Below are 19,887 nucleotides of genomic sequence, written 5' to 3'. Positions count from 1 at the left end.
TCACCGGCTTCAGTGGTATTTTTTCAGTCAGTGGGGGCCATTAATTGTTCATCCTTCAAAACATCTTCTTTTGTGTTTGGCACAACTTGAGGGTGAGTAAATGATGACTATCCCTTTAAGACTTGTGTAGTTGGATAACATGTCAGATTTCCATCTATTTGGACTGCACAGTTTTAACATACACTAATAAACCTAATGTGATGCATATTTGTCAGTCATATATAAATGAAACATAAGAAACAGGTCAATTTCCTGTAATAGTACAAATAAACTAAATGTGTTTTAGATGCACAGTTCTCACCAAATATCAAATTTGTTTCAATTTCATATATTTTAATTAGTTAAATATCGCCAGTATGGCCATTTTTTAACCATGTTCATACTTTTTAACTGGATAAATGAAATTATTTTCACAATGAACAGATTTATGCAGATTCTAAACCCTTTTGAATCAATGCATTTTGAAAACAGGATTATTTAAATGAAATAGATAGTGCTGAAATCTTATGTTTCGTAGCTGTTTCAGATATGCATTACACTTTAATACAAGTTTATTAGTTTGCCAAAACTCTATAATCCAAATGGATGAAAGTTATATATATATGCTATTCAAATACATAAATCTTAATTTTAATTTTTTTTCAAAAGCCTCAGAAAACAACCAAGCACATGTGTTTTCTAAAATCTATTTTTAGGCTTCATTCTGTATCCCTTTGTTTGTTTTTGGAGGTTTTTACCTTTTTTCCTTCTCATCCCAAAGACAAAATAGTGGTCTGGGAAACTCCAGCAGTGCTTCCCATCCACCTCACACAGCAGTTTGTTGTGCTGTTTCAACGAAACGTGCAAATTTCACCAGCGAACGTTTGAAGCTGAGAAAAACCCTTTTTATTTCCCAACTGAAAACACTCAGTTTATGTGCGCTGGCACTCAGACCTGCTTTCCGACTCATTCCCTGCCTCTCCCTCTCTGTCTCTCTCCAGCGTGTGTGTTTTTTGATTGGAGGCTGTGTTTGCATGGGAAGTGGGAAGGTGCAGCTGGAATGTTGCCTGAAGGAAAGGAAAGCGCACTGCTTCCACGCTCCAGTCCTGAAGCAGCACGACGCAGAGAGAGAGAGAGCAAAGCAGCTTGACTCACAAGTGCACAGCGCTGTCTGGGTCAGATGTGCGAGCTACTGTGAGGAGCAGCATGCAGCTTTGTTGAATGGAATAAGCGGGGAAGTTGCAGGATTCGTCGATGAAGAAGCGGAGATCATTTTTCCGAACTTAGCCAGTTTGGAGGACATCTGAACCCAACTGGTCACTCAAGTCTGGCGGCATGAGGAGGGACCGGCTGCTGGTGGCCGTCACTTTGGTCACGCTCTTGGCGGCCGACATCCATTTCGTCCTGCTTCCAAGACTCAAAACCTGGTATCACCTGCCCAGAGAAAGCTGTGCATGCAGGGTCACCAATGGCAGCCTGGAGAACGGAGGTGCTACGACCGTCCCGTGGACAACCAGCCAGAATTTCACGGTGGTTTCCACCGAGCGAGGCTCCAAGCTGGAGCGGCTGTTCAGACATCCGCTCTACAACATCCGTCTTCCAGAACTGGGGCCTGACGAGCGGCTACTGCAAGAAGAGGAGCTCATGAACTACTGCAAGAGGAAAGTGAGCCGCTGGGAGAGGTACTCAACTGTTAGGCTTCATCTTAAATTATATGGTGTGTTTATTAGCAGGAACGCACTCAGAGCAGAATGAACCGCAGGGGAAACTGGGGCTAGTTGTCACTTTAAGTTGTTAAATCAGCTTCTGTATTAACACATACTTTAAAGTGCTGACTAGGAATAAGTGTTGAACATTTCCACCAGTACTTAACACACACTGACGATAGGGGGTAAGTTGTCACAATGGCAACCTGTTGTTTACTGACAAATAAAAAAAAAAAAAAAGCTTAAGCTTATTATAGCTTATTTGAGTTTACTGTTATTAACAGCTTCATTTGAGATCGGAGAAAAGACATCAGTCAGGACATTACTGACAGAGCCTGCAGATTAATGAAGATCAAGTGACTCAGTGTTTTGTTTGCTTGCGTTCGGCCCAGCGGTGCACAGATCCGTGTGTGGTAATGCTCTGGATTGGGACACGTGGAATTGGCGTCTCGTATCCTGGTGGCAGGTCACAGCGTGTGGTCACTGATGTCAGGGTCAAAGTACGACACCAAAGAACTACATAGTCTGGGAATCTCACACAGTTTGATACTTATTGCCATACTTCAGGATCATGTTAAAAGCACCTTAATGTGTTATTTATTAAAGGAATATATATATATATATATATATATATATATATATACATATATATATATATATATATATATACATATATACATATATACACACATATATATATATATATATATATATATATATATATATATATATATATATATATATATATATATATATATATATATATATATTTAGTAGTATTATTTTATGCCTACAATAATGTTATGTTGTTATAATATATATATATATATATATATCATAAAAATAAAATAAAAATAAAAATTATACATTATTATATATAATTTGTATACAAATTTTAAATATAATGTGTGTGTGTGTATGTATATATATATAATCATTTTAATCATATTAATATGATAATGCTTATGCCTTGGTGTTTTAAAAAAATAAAATAAAATAAAAAAATATTATATCATATCACATATATCATAATACAAATAAATATAATATGATATTTGTTTATTTAAATAACTAAATGTTAATATGTGAATAAATAAAACTATTATTATTAAAACAACGAAAATAATGCAAAATTATAATATTTATTTAAATAAATCTAAATTATATTAATTAATCTAATAGTATTATGTTATGCCTTTGTGTGTGTGTTTAAATAAAGCAAATTTATTATGTATAATATATCAAAAAATAACAAAGAAAAATTATTGTTTTTCATTGAATATTTTTGTTTCTCGAGCTTGGCCACTATTTTTTCTTCGTAAGGCCTTGCTGTAGAATCTTTGGCTCAAAAGAGCTTTTTATAGCAATGCTCGTTCTTGCTGCCCCACGGAAATGGGATTTTCAGTTTAGTTTAGTAAGGACTTGTTTTTTTTATTTTATATGTTATGTTTTATAAGCAGAGATGTAGACAGATTATGTTAATCTGGTCACACTAGTCAAGACTTGGTTGTTTCAGAAGTTGTGGGTCCGTCAGTGGTCTTCTGGGGGTGAAAAACATCTCAAATGTTTTCTTGTGCTGTATCTGTAAGCATAAACACACTGATGAGGCGTAATGTGAGTCTGGCTGTAAGTACTGAAGCACTGGTGAAGTGTGGTAACTATGGAAGCAGAGAGAAGAGGATTCACATATATTTTCATGTGTGGGCTCCTGCTGGCTCTCTGCCACAGTAAACATTTCAAGAGTTTCTATTTGCCTTTCAACTAATTTCTCTTTTCTCCATGATGTTGTCTCAAGCTGATGCTTGTAGAGGTCATGGTGACACTTTCTGAGGATCAACGGCAAATGCTTGCTCCAGAAAGGATCAGTGATCTGTAACGTAGTGGTTCTGGTTCTGCCAGGGACTGTATACAACCGAATACAAAACAGATACAAAAAAGTCCCATACAATCCATACAAAATTAAATGTTAAAGTTTACACAATAATAGTGGTTAAAAAATACCATATTATAAATTACAGCATTTTCTTGCAACCTCATTCCCTGAATTTCATTGGAATTCCAAAAACTGAAATACCAATGTTTTATTATAGTCCCGCCTTTTTTCATGTAATATCTTATTTACTCTGAAAATATATCACATTACGGCAGTGAACTGGGAATGTGTGAATGCCATTACTTGCTATGCCATTTAATTGATATAATAGTATTATATCCATTATATTTAAAATAAAGCTAAATTAAGACATGTATTATCATTATTATATGGATATAGTATCATTGTTTAAAAATAAAGTAAAATTTTAACATCTATTTAAATATGTACTGAATATTATTAATTAATACTATTATATTATGCCTATTATATTATATTCAATTACAGTACATATACAGTATGTAGTCCCACTCTAATTTTTTTCTCATTTATTATCTTATCTTTTTCACCTGAGAAATGTCTCACAGTTACAGCAGTGAATTGGGAATGTGTGAATTATATTTTATGCCATGCCATTTAAATAATGGTATTATATTATGCCTTTGTGTTAAAAAAAACCAAATACAAATAAAGCAGAATAAAAATATTTATTATTTATAATTCTTTCTCTATATATGTATCTCTCTCTCTATATATATATGTGTGTGTGTGTGTGTGTGCGTGTGTGTGTGTGTGTGTGTGTGTGCGTGCAGTTTATGGCTCAGTTCTAAAGTAATAGAAAATAAAGTCTCTTTCTATGGGAGCCAGAAATGCTGTTGGCAGAACGCTGAGGCTTTGGAACAGTATAACTGTACATCTTAAAGGTTTCTACATGTGCAGACCTGTGCATGCAAAGGGAAGTCATTATTTTAACACCTAATAATACCTATCTAGGTAGATGACTAGGTTGAGCGCTCATCAAATGTGTAATTTCTATCTCATTTCATTCCGAGTTTTTGTGCAGGAAAGTACCTCTCATTTATGTTTAAAGAGAAAAGATTTAAATTTCTGAGTCTGAATATTATATAATGACGGATGACATTTGTGTGAAAGCCCAAACAATCTCGAAAGCCTCAGCTCTTGTTCCCCTGCACAGAATGAAAAAGTTCTACATGGAGGCGGCAGCAGCTTCAAACATCACTATACTCAATCATCCGGTGACCTTTGACCCGGAGGCCAGCTGGCTGCAGTTCCATCTAGGGATCAATCGATATGCGCTGTATTCGAGAGACGACAGCAGCGTCGACAGACTCCTGCGGGACATGCAGACAGCCACCGTCATCAGCGCAGGTGATGCTATTAGATGTCAGAAGACTTGTTTCCACCCAGCGGTACGGTTCAGTACAGTACAGTACTGTATTTCCATTGTCAGAAGTGCTGCTCGTGTGTGTTGGGCTTGTTTACATCAGAGTGTCCAAACACAAAATATATAAGTGTGTATTTTAGAATTTTGTATTTTCACACACAGACACATACTGTTGGAGTCAGGATCAGGGTGTACTGTCCTGAATCATACTGTACTGTAATGTACCGCACTGCTTAGTGGAAACGAGGATAGAGAGAAATAAATCCCAAATCTGAAAAATGCTAATGCAGTATTTCTCATCTGGAGAAGCTGATGTGCAGTGTTTCATTGTGTCGGACAGATTTCACTCAGGATGAGAAAGCGCTGAAGGGTGCATGTGACTGCTCACAAGGTAAATGTATATTTTTAACACTATTGATCTACCAAATTTGAATTTTTTTAGCTGAAAACAATAAAAAAAAAAAAAACACTTTCCAATGTGCATAAATCATAAGATACACTACTTTTTTTTTTGTTTCTTTTTTTTTTTACAAAAATCTAAATAATATGATGGCCACTTCTGAGTAAGGACTTCTGGAACTTATTGAAAACATGCACTACTGTTCAAAAGTTTGGAGTCAGTAAGATTTATTATTATTATTATAATTAATATTGTGATTCAGCAAGGATGCATTAAAATGATTAAAAGTGACAGTAAAGACATTTATAATGACAAAAAAGATCTATTTTTTAAATAAATGCTGTTCTTTTGGACTTTCTATTCATCAAAGAATCTTGAAAAATAAAATGCATTCCAGTTTCCCCAAAAATATGAGGCAGTTTGAACATTGATGATATTCAGAAATGTTTCTCGAGCAGCAAATCATCATATCAGAATGATTTCTGAAGATCATGTGACAATGAAGACTGGAGTAATGATGCTGAAAATACAGCTGCGCATCACAGAAAAACAAAAAATAACGATTTTGATCAAATAAAAAAACACTTATTTTAAAATAAAATAAAATTAAAAAATATTAACGATTTTACTGAATTTTTGCTCAAACAGATGCAGCCTCGGTAAGCAGAAAAGACTTCTTTCAGAAACATTAAAAAATCTTACCGACCCCAAACTTTTGAACAGTTGTATATTGTATAATGGACAACAATAAAGTATACAATATAAAATGTATTAGCATAGAAGTGCCCCCCCCCCCCCCCAACTTTTAATATCATGGAAATTCGCCCCCCGCACTTTTTCGGTCAAGTGTGTTTGCATAGAGGTTTTCAAGATCTGGTGTGAATAAATATAGATTTAAACTCAAAGAGACAGGATAGTCTGCGCATGACCTGATGTTTTATTCAGACCCAGAATAAGGCGAGATGAACATCGCGGAGCGCTAAACAATTAAAAGCTAGAAATTAGAGAAAAATTAAAGTTGCCTATACACTATGAGTCAAAAGTTTTTGAAAAGTAAGCTTGTTAATGTTTTTTAAAGAAGTCTCTTCTGTTCACTAAGCATGCAATTATTTGATCCAAAGTACAGCAAAACAGTAAAATTTAGAAATATTTTTACTAGCCTATTTAAAATAACTGTTTTCTATTTGAATATATTTCAAAATGTCATTTATTGAGATTTCAAAGCTGAATTTTTAGCATGATTACTCCAGTCACACACGATCCTTCAGAAATCATTCTGATATTCTGATTTGCCACTCAAAAAAAAAACACTTATTGTGATGATGTTGAAAACAGCTGAGTAGACTTTTTTCAGGTTTCTTTTACTAAAATAAAAACCATAAGAAAAACAATTACCTTAAAAACAAATTCTATCAAAAAAAAAATACATAAACATAAATATATATCAATTTAAAGAATCCTTGCTAAATAAAAGTATCCATTTCTATAATTTATTTTCCAAAAAACACAAATTATACTAACTCTAAGCTTTTGAATGGTAATGTGTATAATGTTGCAAAAGCTTTTTATTTCACATAAATGCTGATTTTTGGATCCTTCTGTTCATCAAAGAATATTGAAAATAATGTACTCATCTGTTTTGAATATTGATAATCAGCAAATCAGCATATTAGAATGATTCCTGAATATCATGTGACACTGAAGACTGGAGTAATGATGCTGAAAATTCAGCTTTGAAATTACAGGAATAAATTACATTTTAAAATATATTCAAATAGAAAAGTTTTTTTTTTAAATAGTACAAATATTTCACAATATTACTGCTTTTGCTGTACTGCTTGGTAACAAAAAAATACATCCTTAAAAAGCAGAAGAGACTTCTTTAAAAACAATAAAAATCTTACTGTTCAAAAACTGTTGACTGGTAAGCTATATAGATTACAGAAATGTTATACTGTAATGTTATATATATATATATATATATATATATATATATATATATATAATTTCTGTCCCCCTCACTTCTAAAAAGATGGCTATGCCCCTGATTGCTTCTCAAAAACAGTATTTTACAGTAACATTTTATGTAAAACTGCATGTGTTGTCTTTTAAATTTTTTCCCCTAAACGTTAAAGTTACGTACAGTCTCGCAGCCAATGAATATCAAATTGAGTTTTGCGTCTTCTTGCGCTTGAACAGACAAATACAGGATACATCCCAAAATACCCGTCTCGGCAAGTATCCTCGAAAAACTGTTGGCGTTATATTAGATCCATGCATTGTGTCTTAAAGTGACAGCGCCTAATTTACTTGCATCTGTTGTTGGTGTCCTTAACTTCTCAATTCAAGACGTTGCTTAGCCACTCGTATACCATTTATTTTTTCAAAATTAATACCGTGTGCCTGATTCAAACTGGATTACTGTTTGAACCGGTATATCGCCGAGCACTAATTGCAAGTCAGTGGTGTAGAGTAGAAAGCCACTAACAAAGGCCTAGTTTCAATAGCCGTGTTTTATAATGAATGGCCACTGGTTTAAGGTAGATGTGGCCTTTTTTATAACCCTTTCAGAAACAAAGAGATGCCACTCACGAAAGTCTAAATGTCTCTTAATGTCCACCAGCACCGTCCCAAAACAGACAGTGATGCTAAAACCACACAACCGCATCTGGCCCTGAACGCTTACACATGAACTAAATGCTATTGCAGGTTTCCCCCTTTTAGCTCTTTTTGGCCTTATTGAATGTCTAATACAGTATAACTGCAATGTTTTATTGTTTGCCTTGAACGTTTGTGTTGTTTTTCTGCTTATTACTCATGTGTTATTTTGGAGCGTGGTTGAGTTTGTGAACTATTGATATGATTGTGCTGGAAAGAAGCTAAATGAAGTTTGTACGGTGCGGTTAAGGATTGCCGGCAGCCTGCCACGGCTTGCCAAACCCTCAGACAAAAGCTAAAGGAACAGCACTGGTGGAGCGTTGTGTTCACCGCAAGCCCTGTTATGTAAAGATCCCTCTATAATTAAACTATTACAGCTGAAAGGTCAACTCTGGGGAGCAAAAAATAAGATCTCACAGTCCAAAAAGAGTCAAGTGTTTGAACAATCTCCTGACATTTTTAATCCTATTTTCCACCACAACACATTAAAAAAAGGAACATGTTTCTGGGAAGTCATTATTCTGGATCGGTTTGCATATACTGGATATCATTTAGCATTATTATTGCAATTATCATGATTCACCTGATCATCATCATATTATTATTATTATATCCATGAATAGTCTTAATATTAATAATAATGTTAATATATAATCATTATGATTGATTTTTAAAATGATATCCAGTATAATAGCATTTAGAAACATCGTTTTATTATTTTACTTTAGTTATATATAACTGAATATGTTTTATTACAGAAAAATAAGCATTCTCTATTAAAGTGCCCCTATTGTGCCATTTCAAATGTTGCCTTTCATGCAGTGTATAATGTAGCTGTAGGCTCCCAAAACAATATGTGACCCTGGAGCACAAAAGCAGTCTTAAGTCTCTGGGGTATATTTGTAGCAATAGACAACAATACATTGAATGGGTCAAAATGATCAATTTTTCCTTTATGCCAAAAATCATTAGGATATCAAGTAAAGATCATGTTCCATGAAGATATTTTGTAAATGTCCTACTGTAAAAATAATAAAACTTAATTTTTGATTAATAATATGCATTGCTAAGAACTTCATTTGGACGATTTTCTCAGTTTTTAGATTTTTTTATTTGCACCCTCAGATTCCAGATTTTCAAATAGTTGTATCTCGACCAAATATTGTCCCTCCAATTTTGAAAAATTGACACTTAAGCCTGGTTTAGTTTAAAAAAAAAATGACCCTGAACACAATTTCGAAAAATTGACCCTTAAAAACTCTTGTTAATTAATAGTCTCTTTGCTAATAATTTTTTATAATATAATATATTTCTAATATATATATATATATATATATATATATATATATATATATATATATATATATATAACAGGTCAAAAGTTTGGAAACATCACTAATTTTAATGTTTTTGAAAGTCTCTTCTGCTCATCAAGCCTGCATTTATTTGATCAAAAATACAGAAAAAACAGTAATATTGTGAAATATTATTACAACTTAAAATAATAGTTTTCTATTTGAATATACTTAAAAAAAAAAAATTTATTCCTGTGATGCAAAGCTGAATTTTCAGCATCATTACTCCAGCCTTCAGTGTCACATGTAACATCCAGTCTATCACATGATCATTTAGAAATCATTCTAATATTCTGATTTATTATGAGTGTTGGAAACAGTTCTGCTGTCTAATATATTTGATGAATAAAAGGTTAAAAAGAAACTGCATTTATTCAAAATAAAAAAAAATTCTAATAATATATATTCTAATAATATATTTTCTTTACTATCACTTTTTATCAATTTAACACATCCTTGCTGAATAAAAGTATTGATTTTATTTAAAAAAAAAAGAAAGAAAAAAAAAAATTACTGACCCCAAATTACTGACCAGTAGTGTATATTGTTATTACAAAATATTTATATTTTAAAAATATAGCTTCTTTTTTTATACTTTTTATTCATCAAAGTATCCTAAAAAAGTATCACATGTTCTGAAAAAATATTAAGCAGCAGAACTGTTTCCAACTTTGATAATGAATCATCATATTAGAATGATTTCTAAAGGATCATGTGATAATGATCCTAAAAAATTCAGCTTTGCATCACAGAAATAAATGATAATTTAAAGTATAATAAATTTAAAAATAATTATTTTAAATTGTAATAATATATCACAATATTACATTTTTTTCTGTATTTTTGATCAAATAAATGCAGGCGTGATGAGCAGAAGAAACTTCTTTCAAAAACATTAAAAATAGTAATGTTTCCAAACTTTTGACCTGTACTGTATATATATATATATATATATATATATATATATATATATATAAATTAACCTGTACATTCATATAAAGAAGGAAATATAACTGTTTTCTTTTATTCTGACTGTCTAATCAGTGGTTAAACCAAGCGGTCTTCATCTGAAGTTGGCCCTAAAGCTCCAAGATTTTGGCAAAGCTATGTTTAAACCAATGAGGTATCACTTCGCTTTTTAGATTGACTTATTACTACACTTTGGTTTAAGTTTAGGTTGAACTGAATGAAATGGTCCTTTTTGATTTCAGACAGGAGAGACATGAAGAGACGCCGGAGAACTTCTTCTATTTTGTCGACTTTCAGAGACACAACGCTGAGATAGCAGCTTTCCACCTGGACAGGTGAGGAGGACGAACGTATATTAGAGTCACACAGCGAATTGGCAGACGCACAGGAATGACAGGACAGACAGACAAGAGCAGGAATGAATTATACAGTGAAGGATCTGATATGAGTAAACAGAAGAAATCCCTCAGGCAGCACCTCAGCGGGATACTGTACATCATTGTTTAGGCCTGTTGAGACAGTGAGGTTCAGCATGATTGTTCTTAACAAAGCATATTTGGTGAGGTCTATTGTGGACGATTATACAGTGATGAAACCTTAGGGCAAGTCCACAGTAAGTTCACAGTATTGTACCTTTGTTAGTTCATGGCTTATAACTCTTAAACAAAATCCCTACGGGAAAAATGAATAGGAATAATACTAGAACCTAAAAAATGGGCGGGCACTGTTGCATGGCATGAGTTTGGGGCGGGTCTATCTATTTGATTGACCAATTGTAGATGGGGGGGGGTGTTCAGACTCTTATTTTGGCATATTGTTTGGTGATATAAGTGGCACAGATATTACATACTTCAGTAATGCTTTAATAATGTAATTATATTGATGGCTATCTTAAAACATGCTGATGAATCCCCATTTTTCTCACTGTGAGCATTTCTAAAGACTGAGGTTTACAGGTCAGTCCAGTTTATTTGTGTAGTGCTTTTTACAAAGCATATCATTTCCAAAGTGAACAAGCTGTCGACAGCGGCAAGGAAAAATTCCCCTAGGAGTTTCACCCTGTCATTAGTGGTGTAAGCAAAGACACTTGAGAAGAGGGTGTTTTCCTGCAGGTTGTCCTCATCTGAGCTTGATTAAACACCCAGCTTAATCTCGGAGTAAACCTCTTCAGCTGAAAAATAAAAAATTCACTAGTCAAAAACACGTGGAAGGAGAGCAAATGGAATTGAAAATCCTCTAAGAATCAAGTAAGATACTACTGGATAAGCTGAAATGAGACCCTGGACAACAAAACCAGTCTTAAGTGTCAAATTTTCTAAATTGAGATGTATACATCATCTGAAAGCTGAATAAATAATATTCCCATTGATGTATGGTATTAGTAGGATCAGACAATATTTGTCTGAGATACAACTATTTGAAAATCTGGAATCTGAGGGTGCAAAAAATTGTAATATTGAGAAAATCATCTTTAAAGTTGTCCAAATGAATTCTTAGCAATGCATATTACTAATCAAAAATTAAGTTTTGATATATTTATGGTAGGAAATTTACAAAATATCTTCAAGGAACATGATCTTTACTTAATATCCTAATGATTTTTGGCATAAAAGAAAAATCGATAATTTTGACCCATACAATGTATTGTTGGCTATTGCTACAAATATACCCCAGAGACTTAAGACTGCTTTTGTGCTCCAGGGTCACAAATCTGATAGAAATCCCTTTAGCAAACCTATTGAGACATTTTAGGATATCTCGCTCAAAATATGATTAAAGAGACTTCATTTGTAGAAAATCAAGTTGATAATAAAGCTGACTTAGATGGCCAGCCATGAATGTGTGAATATGTGGATTGTGTGCAGAGTGCTGGACTTCCGGAGGGTTCCACCTGTGGCGGGACGATTCATTAACGTGACGGGTGAAATTTTGTACATAACACACAATGAGGAGCTGCGCAGTGTCTTCTTCAACTCTCCAGGTCGGCATTAGTAGTCAAAAAACATTTTTACACGTTTTTAACTAAATAAATATAATAAATGCTTCTGTTCAAAAAGTTACTTTTTTTTTAAGAAAATATTTTTATTTGGCAAGGATGCATTAAATTGATCAAAAATGTCAGGAAAGACATTTATAATGTTACAAAAGATTTCTATTTCAAATAAATGCTGTTTTTGAACTTTCTATTCATCAAAGAATCCTGAAAAAAAAAAAAAAAAAAAAAGTATCACTGTTTCCACAAAAAATGAAGCAGCGCTACTGTTTTCAACATTGATAATAATCAGAAATGTTTCTTGGGAAGTAAATCAGTATATTAGAATGATTTCTGAAGATCATGTGACATTGAAGACTGGAGTAATAATGCTGAAAATTCAGCTTTGATCACAGGAATAAATTACATTTTATAATATATTTAAATAAAAATGTGAATTTCAAACTGTAATAATATATTATAATATCACAAAAATGTTACTGTATTTTTTTTATCAAATTAATGCACTTTTGGTGAGCATACAAAACTATAAATTCGGACCCCAAACTTTTGAACGGTTCTGTCTGTTTATATGTATGTAACTTTGGGCCAGTTTTTATCAGAGTGAGTTTCTTTAAATGCTTTTCTTTTTTCTTGACCAGCCAACAACACGTGTTTCTTTGCTAAGTGTTTATACGTGTGCAAGTCGGAGTACGCCGTGTGTGGTCATCCTGATCTGCTGGAGGGCTCCATGTCTGCTTATCTACCGGGCTTGAGCATCGCCCCGCGCATCTCCATCCCGAACCCCTGGATACGCGCCTACAGTTTCACCGGGAGAGAGGAGTACGCTCTGACTTTCACACGCACTAAATCACCCTTCAGTTTTGAGTACAAAGAATGTTTCTTTTCTTTCCAGGACTTAATAAGAACAGGAATGTGTTTTAAGAAAGTTAAAAAAGGGTTAGTTTAGATTCAGTTTAACTTGATTTATACAGAAAATAAAACAGTATTCCGGTCCGATCAACATTTGTTGTTTTATGAAGTGTAGAATGTCCTTATTTGGACTTGATTCAGACCATGGCTAAGAAACAAAAATGTTTGTCATGCTCACAAATGGTTTAAAGTTCAGTAATGTTCAGATGTGTCCAACAGCTGGAAGTAATTAACATCTTCTCTTTCTCCTCAGGTGGGAGGTCAATCCGTTATACTGTGATAATGTCAAAAAACTCTATCCCTACAACTCTGGGAACAGACTGCTCAACATTATTGACATGGCTATATTTGACTTTCTTACAGGCATGTAAACGCTTTCTGTGTCGACACTTGATGGAATTAATTTTATGTCAAAACTTACTTGAAACAATTTTTTCATACCTGACGATCAAAGGAGTGTGCACCAAAATAAGCATCACACTGACAATAAGGAAACTTTAAATCCAGAGTTACATAAGACCTTAAAGGAAAAAATGTCATTCTCTTTCATGTCTTAGGAAACATGGACAGGCACCACTATGAAATTTTCACCAAGTTTGGAGATGATGGCTTCCTGCTCCACTTAGACAATGCCAGAGGGTATGTTCTCATCTGTACATTTTTGGGGCCGTTAACACTGAACACATTTTCGCAATGCATTGCACTGCTTTTTCATTGTTTTTGGCCATTGCACTCATGTCTTCTGCAGAGTCTTGTGCAATACATGGTGTTCAATAAACACAGAACTCGAGTCAAAAGTTCAGATTTTAAAACGTGTCTCTAGACCTTTCGTTTCTTTTTCATTCCATTGCCTTGCATCTCGCATTTTGATACAAAAAAAAAAACTTGTGTGAATATCATCTTTCACTGTTTATCACTGAGTGGTTTCTAATGAAAGCTCATTCTTGATGTAAGAAAAAATTTAATGCTTTGGTAAATCATGACATAAAATGTGGAAAATATGACAGAAAGTCAATTATGAGATAAAAAGTTGAAATTGACTAAATTAATTATGAGATATCATAATTGAGATAAAGATTAAACTAATAAAAAAGTCACAATTATGAATTATAAAAGGTCAGAATCATGACAAAAAGTAAAGAGATAAAGGTTAAATTTTACAAAAAGCCAAAATTACGAGATAAAAGTTATAAGATAAAGTCAACATTATGATAAATGTTAAAATTATGAGATAAAAAGTCATAATTTAGATTAAAATGTCAAAACGTATAAAAAAGCTAAAATGATAAGATAAGGTCGAAATCATGGGAAAAAGTCAAAGATAAAAAGTTTAAATTGACAGTCAAAATTATGAGATACAAAGTCATAATCACGACACAAGTCAGAAAAATCACGCAAGTAAAAATTGAGAAGTTCAAATGTTACAAAAGTAATAATTTTGAGATAAAAAGTCAACACTGACAAAGAAAAGTGTATTAAGTAGTGTCATAATTGAGATAAAAAGTCAAAATTATGAGATAAAGTGGAAATTATCACATTATCAAAATTTTAAATAAAAAGTAGAATTTTATGTCATAATTGACTTTGTGTCATAATTTTGTCTGTTAGGATTATGACTTAGTTTCTCAACATTTCAGTTTTTGTCGTCATTTGGATTTTTTAAATCTCCTAATTATGATTTAGATTTATTTATTTTTTATTATGTGGCCAAAACGGGCTTCTTCATCCTCTTGTTCACTGCAGATTTGGCCGGCATTCCAGCGATGAGATGTCCATTCTTGCTCCATTGACCCAATGTTGCATGTAAGAATCTTTCTGAAATCTTTTTTAAATTATATTATTTTGAAGTTCATTTACAAACAGTTGTATGAGTCATATAGTCTTACTCATTAAACACATGGCCTGTCACAGGATCAAGCGTTCCACGCTGTTCAGACTGAAGCTTTTGGCGAAGTCCGAGTACCGCCTGAGCGACGTCATGAGGGAATCCCTCTCCAGAGACCCTCTCTCACCAGTTCTGACTGAGGACCACCTGCAGGCCTTGGACCGCCGGCTCGGCCATGTGCTCAGGACAGTAGGAAAGTGTGTGAAGAAGCTGGGAGAACCACAAGTGGTGATCACAGATTTTGTAGAGTCATCTAGAGTAACTACAAGCCACCCAGGAGGAAATAACAGGTGACAGAACGAGAAGAGCGAGGGTTTGAGGAGATATCAGTAATCCACTGAAGTGACGTTATGATAACTTCCAGACTGAGCCACTGAACTAAATCACCTCTCCTGTCCAAAATCATGGCATCTAAGGACATCAGGAGGAAAAATTATTCATATTTCTGATCGGTTAAAAAGGGCTGTGTGATATTACTAAGTCTTAATTGTCAAAATTATGAGATACAAAGTCATAATTATGAATTTAGCAAAGTCTCACAAATTAAAATTAAGAGATAAAGGTCACAGAGATAAAAAGTTGAAATTATGACTTATAATTTTGAGAGAATCAAAATTATGAGATCATTAAGTAATTATTGAAATGAAGAGCTCCGAAATTGACAAGAAATGTAAATTATGAGATAAAAGTTGAAATGATCATGAAACATCTAAATATGATATAAAATGTCAATTCTAAAAAGTAAAATTTTTGTCATGATGACTTAGTATCTCAATGTCAATATATAACTATGTATAATAGAAAAAGTAAAGTATAACTTCAAAAGTATCTTTTAACTCATAATGTTGACCGTTTATCTCATATTTATGACTTATCATAATTATGATTGGCTAAAAAGGGGTGTCTGATAGTCCTAAAAAATCTTAAATGTCAAAAGTGATTAAAAGTGATTCTCATAAAAAAAAAGATACAAAGTCATAATTATCACATAAGTAGAAATAATGAGATAAGCCAGAAATTATGACTAATAAATATGATAGTAAAAATTATGAGATAATGTCAAAATTATGAGCTAAGTAATTATTGACACAAAAAAGGCCAAATTATCATAAAACGGAAATAAAAGTCAATTCCAATTTTTTTTTCCAATTTTGACTGTCATGATGAATATCTCATAATTCCAACTTTCTCATAAGTATCACTTTTTGCCTAATAATTAACTTCAATTTTGACCTTTTATCTCATGTTTATGACTTTATCATACTTATGATTGGCTAAAAAGAGCTGTCTATATTACTAAAAAATCTTAATTGTCAAAAGTGACAAAGTCATAATTATAATATCCAAAATGATCACATAAATAGAAATTATGAGATAAGCCAGAGAGAAACAAAGATTGAAATTATGACTTATAAATATGAGTCAAAATTATGAGATAAATCATTGACACAAAAAAAGTCAAAATTATCATAAAATAGTGAAATAAAAAATAATTTTTCAATTATGACTGTCAAATTTGAATATCTCATAGTACCAAATTTTTTATCTCATAAGTATCCTTTTTTGCCTCATAATTAACTTAACGTAATATCTTATCATTTTGACCTTTTATCTCGTTTATGACTTTGTATCATAATTATGCTAAAAAGGGGCCATGTAATATTACTTAAAGAAGCTCTCTACAAGCTGCTGACATCCCTAACATCCCCGAGCCAGACAGATGATGCAGCACTCGCAGGAAAGAGAAGATCTTCAGATCTCCTTACATCAGCAAACACACCAATCATGTGGTGCTTTAACTGCACAGCAAGAAGCATTTCCTCTGATTATCCGTTCCCTTTCTGTCCATTTCTATGCAAACACCCATTAGTGGCGGCTGAGCTGATGATGTAGCACACAAAGAGGCCACATCACCAGAGAAACTCTGCGGTAGGTTGCGAGACATGACTTTCCAGACGGATCGCAAGCGTGTAATCCTCAGCTGTCTCATCTGGCTCTACATCGCAGGCTGTCAAGTGGGATCTTTGAAAATAAATCAAATCAAATCATTTGAAGTTTTTAAAGCGTTGTTGCAACTTGTGGTTCACCATACTATTACAAGCTGAAGCGATCTTAAATTTGTCATCATTAGTGTCTCAGCTAGCAGAAATAAATTTGGGTTTACTTTACCAAATGCTCAAAATGTTAATTTCTGAATTGGTGGTGGTGGATAAACATAATCTAAAAAAAACTGCAAATCAAATCCCAGTCATAATTATTTATGACTGTTTGTCACATTCTCACATTGCCTCATTAAAATGACAAAATATTTGCATACTTTTTGATTCAGTGCAGTTGCTGACTGCCAGCTGACAGAAAGCCTTCTGTGACGTGTGTAAAAACTTGTATTATCTTTTAACACATTTGAGTATAATAATAAAATTTAGGCAAAAAACATGATCTGATTTTAGCACTCAAGCAGTCATTACTTGTCTAAGAACATGACATGCAAAATTAAAATTCAGTTAATTCAGTCCCATCTGTTGGATGAGAACAGATTCGGCAAACCAAGGATATCTGAAATTATAATTCTAAAGAAATATATCTGCAGTATGGGTATCAACACAGCATGATCCTTCAGAAATCATTCTAATATGTTGATTTGCTGCTCAAGAAACATTTTTTTCCAAGATTCTTTAATGAATAAAAAATTCAAAAGAACAGCATTTATTTGAAATAGAAATCTTTTGTAACATTCTAAATGTCTGTATTGTCACTTTTAATCAATTTAACACATCCTTGCTAAATAGTAATTTCTTTAAAAACTCTTACTGACCATAAACTTTTGAACGTGTACAACAAAGCACATTGCACGTAATATATCCCACAATGCAGTGTACTCAAGTGGACCTTCCTTTTCTGTGACAAATAAACTGGAAATAAGTAAAACTCATTTTAATCAAACTGCCAAAAATGAATATTTTAACACAAAATAAAAATAATTTTATCTAATCATTTATATTCAATGTAATAACTGGACAGCACTCATATGCCACATGATCATGACAACCATGCATCATCCTGATGTTTGAGATTATTTATTTGTTGCATAATGCCTACAGTTTGACTTACTATTTAAATTATACATGTAATAAGTAATAAATCCATTCTGAATGGTCAGATTTTTTTCTCAGTTGAACGCTGAATATTTATGACAACTTTTAAGAAATTTGAGCATTTGCCTGGAAAGAAAGTCTTCCACTGCATTCGATGGTTCAATAACAACCTTTTTATTGCTTAAACTGCCATTTGGATGATCTATACCAAAAAGATTATTTTCCTGCAAAACTCACTGTAAATCAGACTACACATCTGGGTAACATTGACAAATAAATCATCATCAGTGGTCAGCAATATATCAGCAGCTCATAAGACTGCAGGTCACAGAACAAGCAGAAATGTTGGGGTTTGAAGGAGCAGCTCTATTCATCTGTTTATTCATCAGTCATTCTGTCCATTCACACAGACAGCCGTGAAGATGGGTGTGCGTGAGCTTCTGGCCTTATTATTTCAGGGGAAATGAACCTAATAAATGTGACGAAGAGGCCAAGATAAAGCTGAAAGAATCTGAAAAACCTTTGTGTTGCACCATTTTAATACGCATTTCTCAAAAACTCAAACAAGGAACAATAATGAGAATTGTTATCTAAATAAAGAGAATCAGACATCGATCACTCTGGATTGTTTAACAGCAAAACAGAATATGGACATGTAAATATCAAATACCAATGTTGATTTTAAATCCTTGTGGAGTTTTTATAAAATGTATCAAAGATATTGACGTCATTCATGATGTGGAAAGCAGAAAGAATTTCATTGTCTGCTTTATGACTGTTTTTGTGAGCCTCTGTTTCCAAACAGTACCATTAGAAACCAGAGACCTCGGCAAAGACATTAAAACCTCATTTTATAATCGTTTCAGTCTTTTATTTCGACATTAAAACTGCTACAAGCCAGTTTAAAGGAATAGTTCTCACAGAAATGTATTCACCCTCAGGCCATTCAAGATGTTGAGTTTGCCTCGTCATCAGATTTGGAGAAATGTAGCATTGCATCAGTGTCTCAGCAATGGATGCTCTGCAGTGAATGGGTGCCGTCAGAATGAGAGTCCAAACAGCTGATAAAAACATCACAATAATCCACAAGTAATCCACACCACTCCAGTCCATCAGTGACCATCTTGTGAAGAGAAAAGCTGTTTGTTTGTAAGAAACAAATAGACTCTCATTCTGACGGCACCCATTCACTGCAGAGCATCCATTGCTAAAACACTGATGCAATGCTACATTTCTCCAAATCTGATGAAGAAATAAACTCATCTACATCTTGCATGGCCTGAGGGTGAGGACTTTTTTGGGTGAACTATTCCTTTAAAAAAATAGCCACAGAAACACTTGAAATTATGACATGCGACTAAATATGCCACTGTGCACCGTTGTGGAAAAATAAGCTTATTTAAAAAATAAAACTGGTATTTCTCGCCATATACTGACAAAAAGGTAAATACTGAAACATTCGGACTGAAAGCTCATTCGGTGACGGCGTACATGCGGGAACACACAAATTACATTTTTATCACGCTGTCAAATATCTGTCACGCTCACCTCTAGAAGCTCAATTCAAGTCAAGACGCGAGGCTCTGTCCAACGTTTGGCACTGGCTTCGTAACAGAACAGAAACGGCTATGGTTTTGAGGAGATATCAGTTTAAAAA

The 19,887-nt window shown here is 33.4% G+C and overlaps 1 protein-coding gene across 1 annotated transcript; it reads left to right on the top strand.

Annotated features, from left to right (window-relative positions):
* Positions 1-704: 704 nt before the first annotated feature.
* Positions 705-19,089, top strand: fam20a (FAM20A golgi associated secretory pathway pseudokinase). The gene is made up of 11 exons (XM_042767100.1): positions 705-1,661; positions 4,754-4,947; positions 5,304-5,354; positions 10,421-10,499; positions 10,588-10,680; positions 12,211-12,326; positions 12,980-13,160; positions 13,504-13,613; positions 13,808-13,889; positions 14,994-15,053; positions 15,162-19,089. Exons 1-11 carry the CDS (start codon positions 1,315-1,317, stop codon positions 15,427-15,429), a joined length of 1,581 nt encoding a protein of 526 aa, XP_042623034.1. The 5' UTR covers positions 705-1,314; the 3' UTR covers positions 15,430-19,089.
* Positions 19,090-19,887: the final 798 nt, after the last annotated feature.

The sequence above is a fragment of the Cyprinus carpio genome, chromosome A12 (assembly GCF_018340385.1).
Source record: "Cyprinus carpio isolate SPL01 chromosome A12, ASM1834038v1, whole genome shotgun sequence".
NCBI classification, from domain to species: domain Eukaryota; kingdom Metazoa; phylum Chordata; class Actinopteri; order Cypriniformes; family Cyprinidae; genus Cyprinus; species Cyprinus carpio.
This window is presented reverse-complemented; position numbering and strand designations above follow the sequence as displayed.

Bases quoted from the DNA above. Each gene is read 5' to 3' on its own strand.
- fam20a (XM_042767100.1), top strand. From the start codon at position 1,315: ATGAGGAGGGACCGGCTGCTGGTGGCCGTCACTTTGGTCACGCTCTTG. The intron at 5,355-10,420 runs GTAAATGTATAT...CTGTCTAATCAG, and splicing joins TGCATGTGACTGCTCACAAG to TGGTTAAACCAAGCGGTCTT. The intron at 10,500-10,587 runs GTATCACTTCGC...TTTTGATTTCAG, and splicing joins GCTATGTTTAAACCAATGAG to ACAGGAGAGACATGAAGAGA.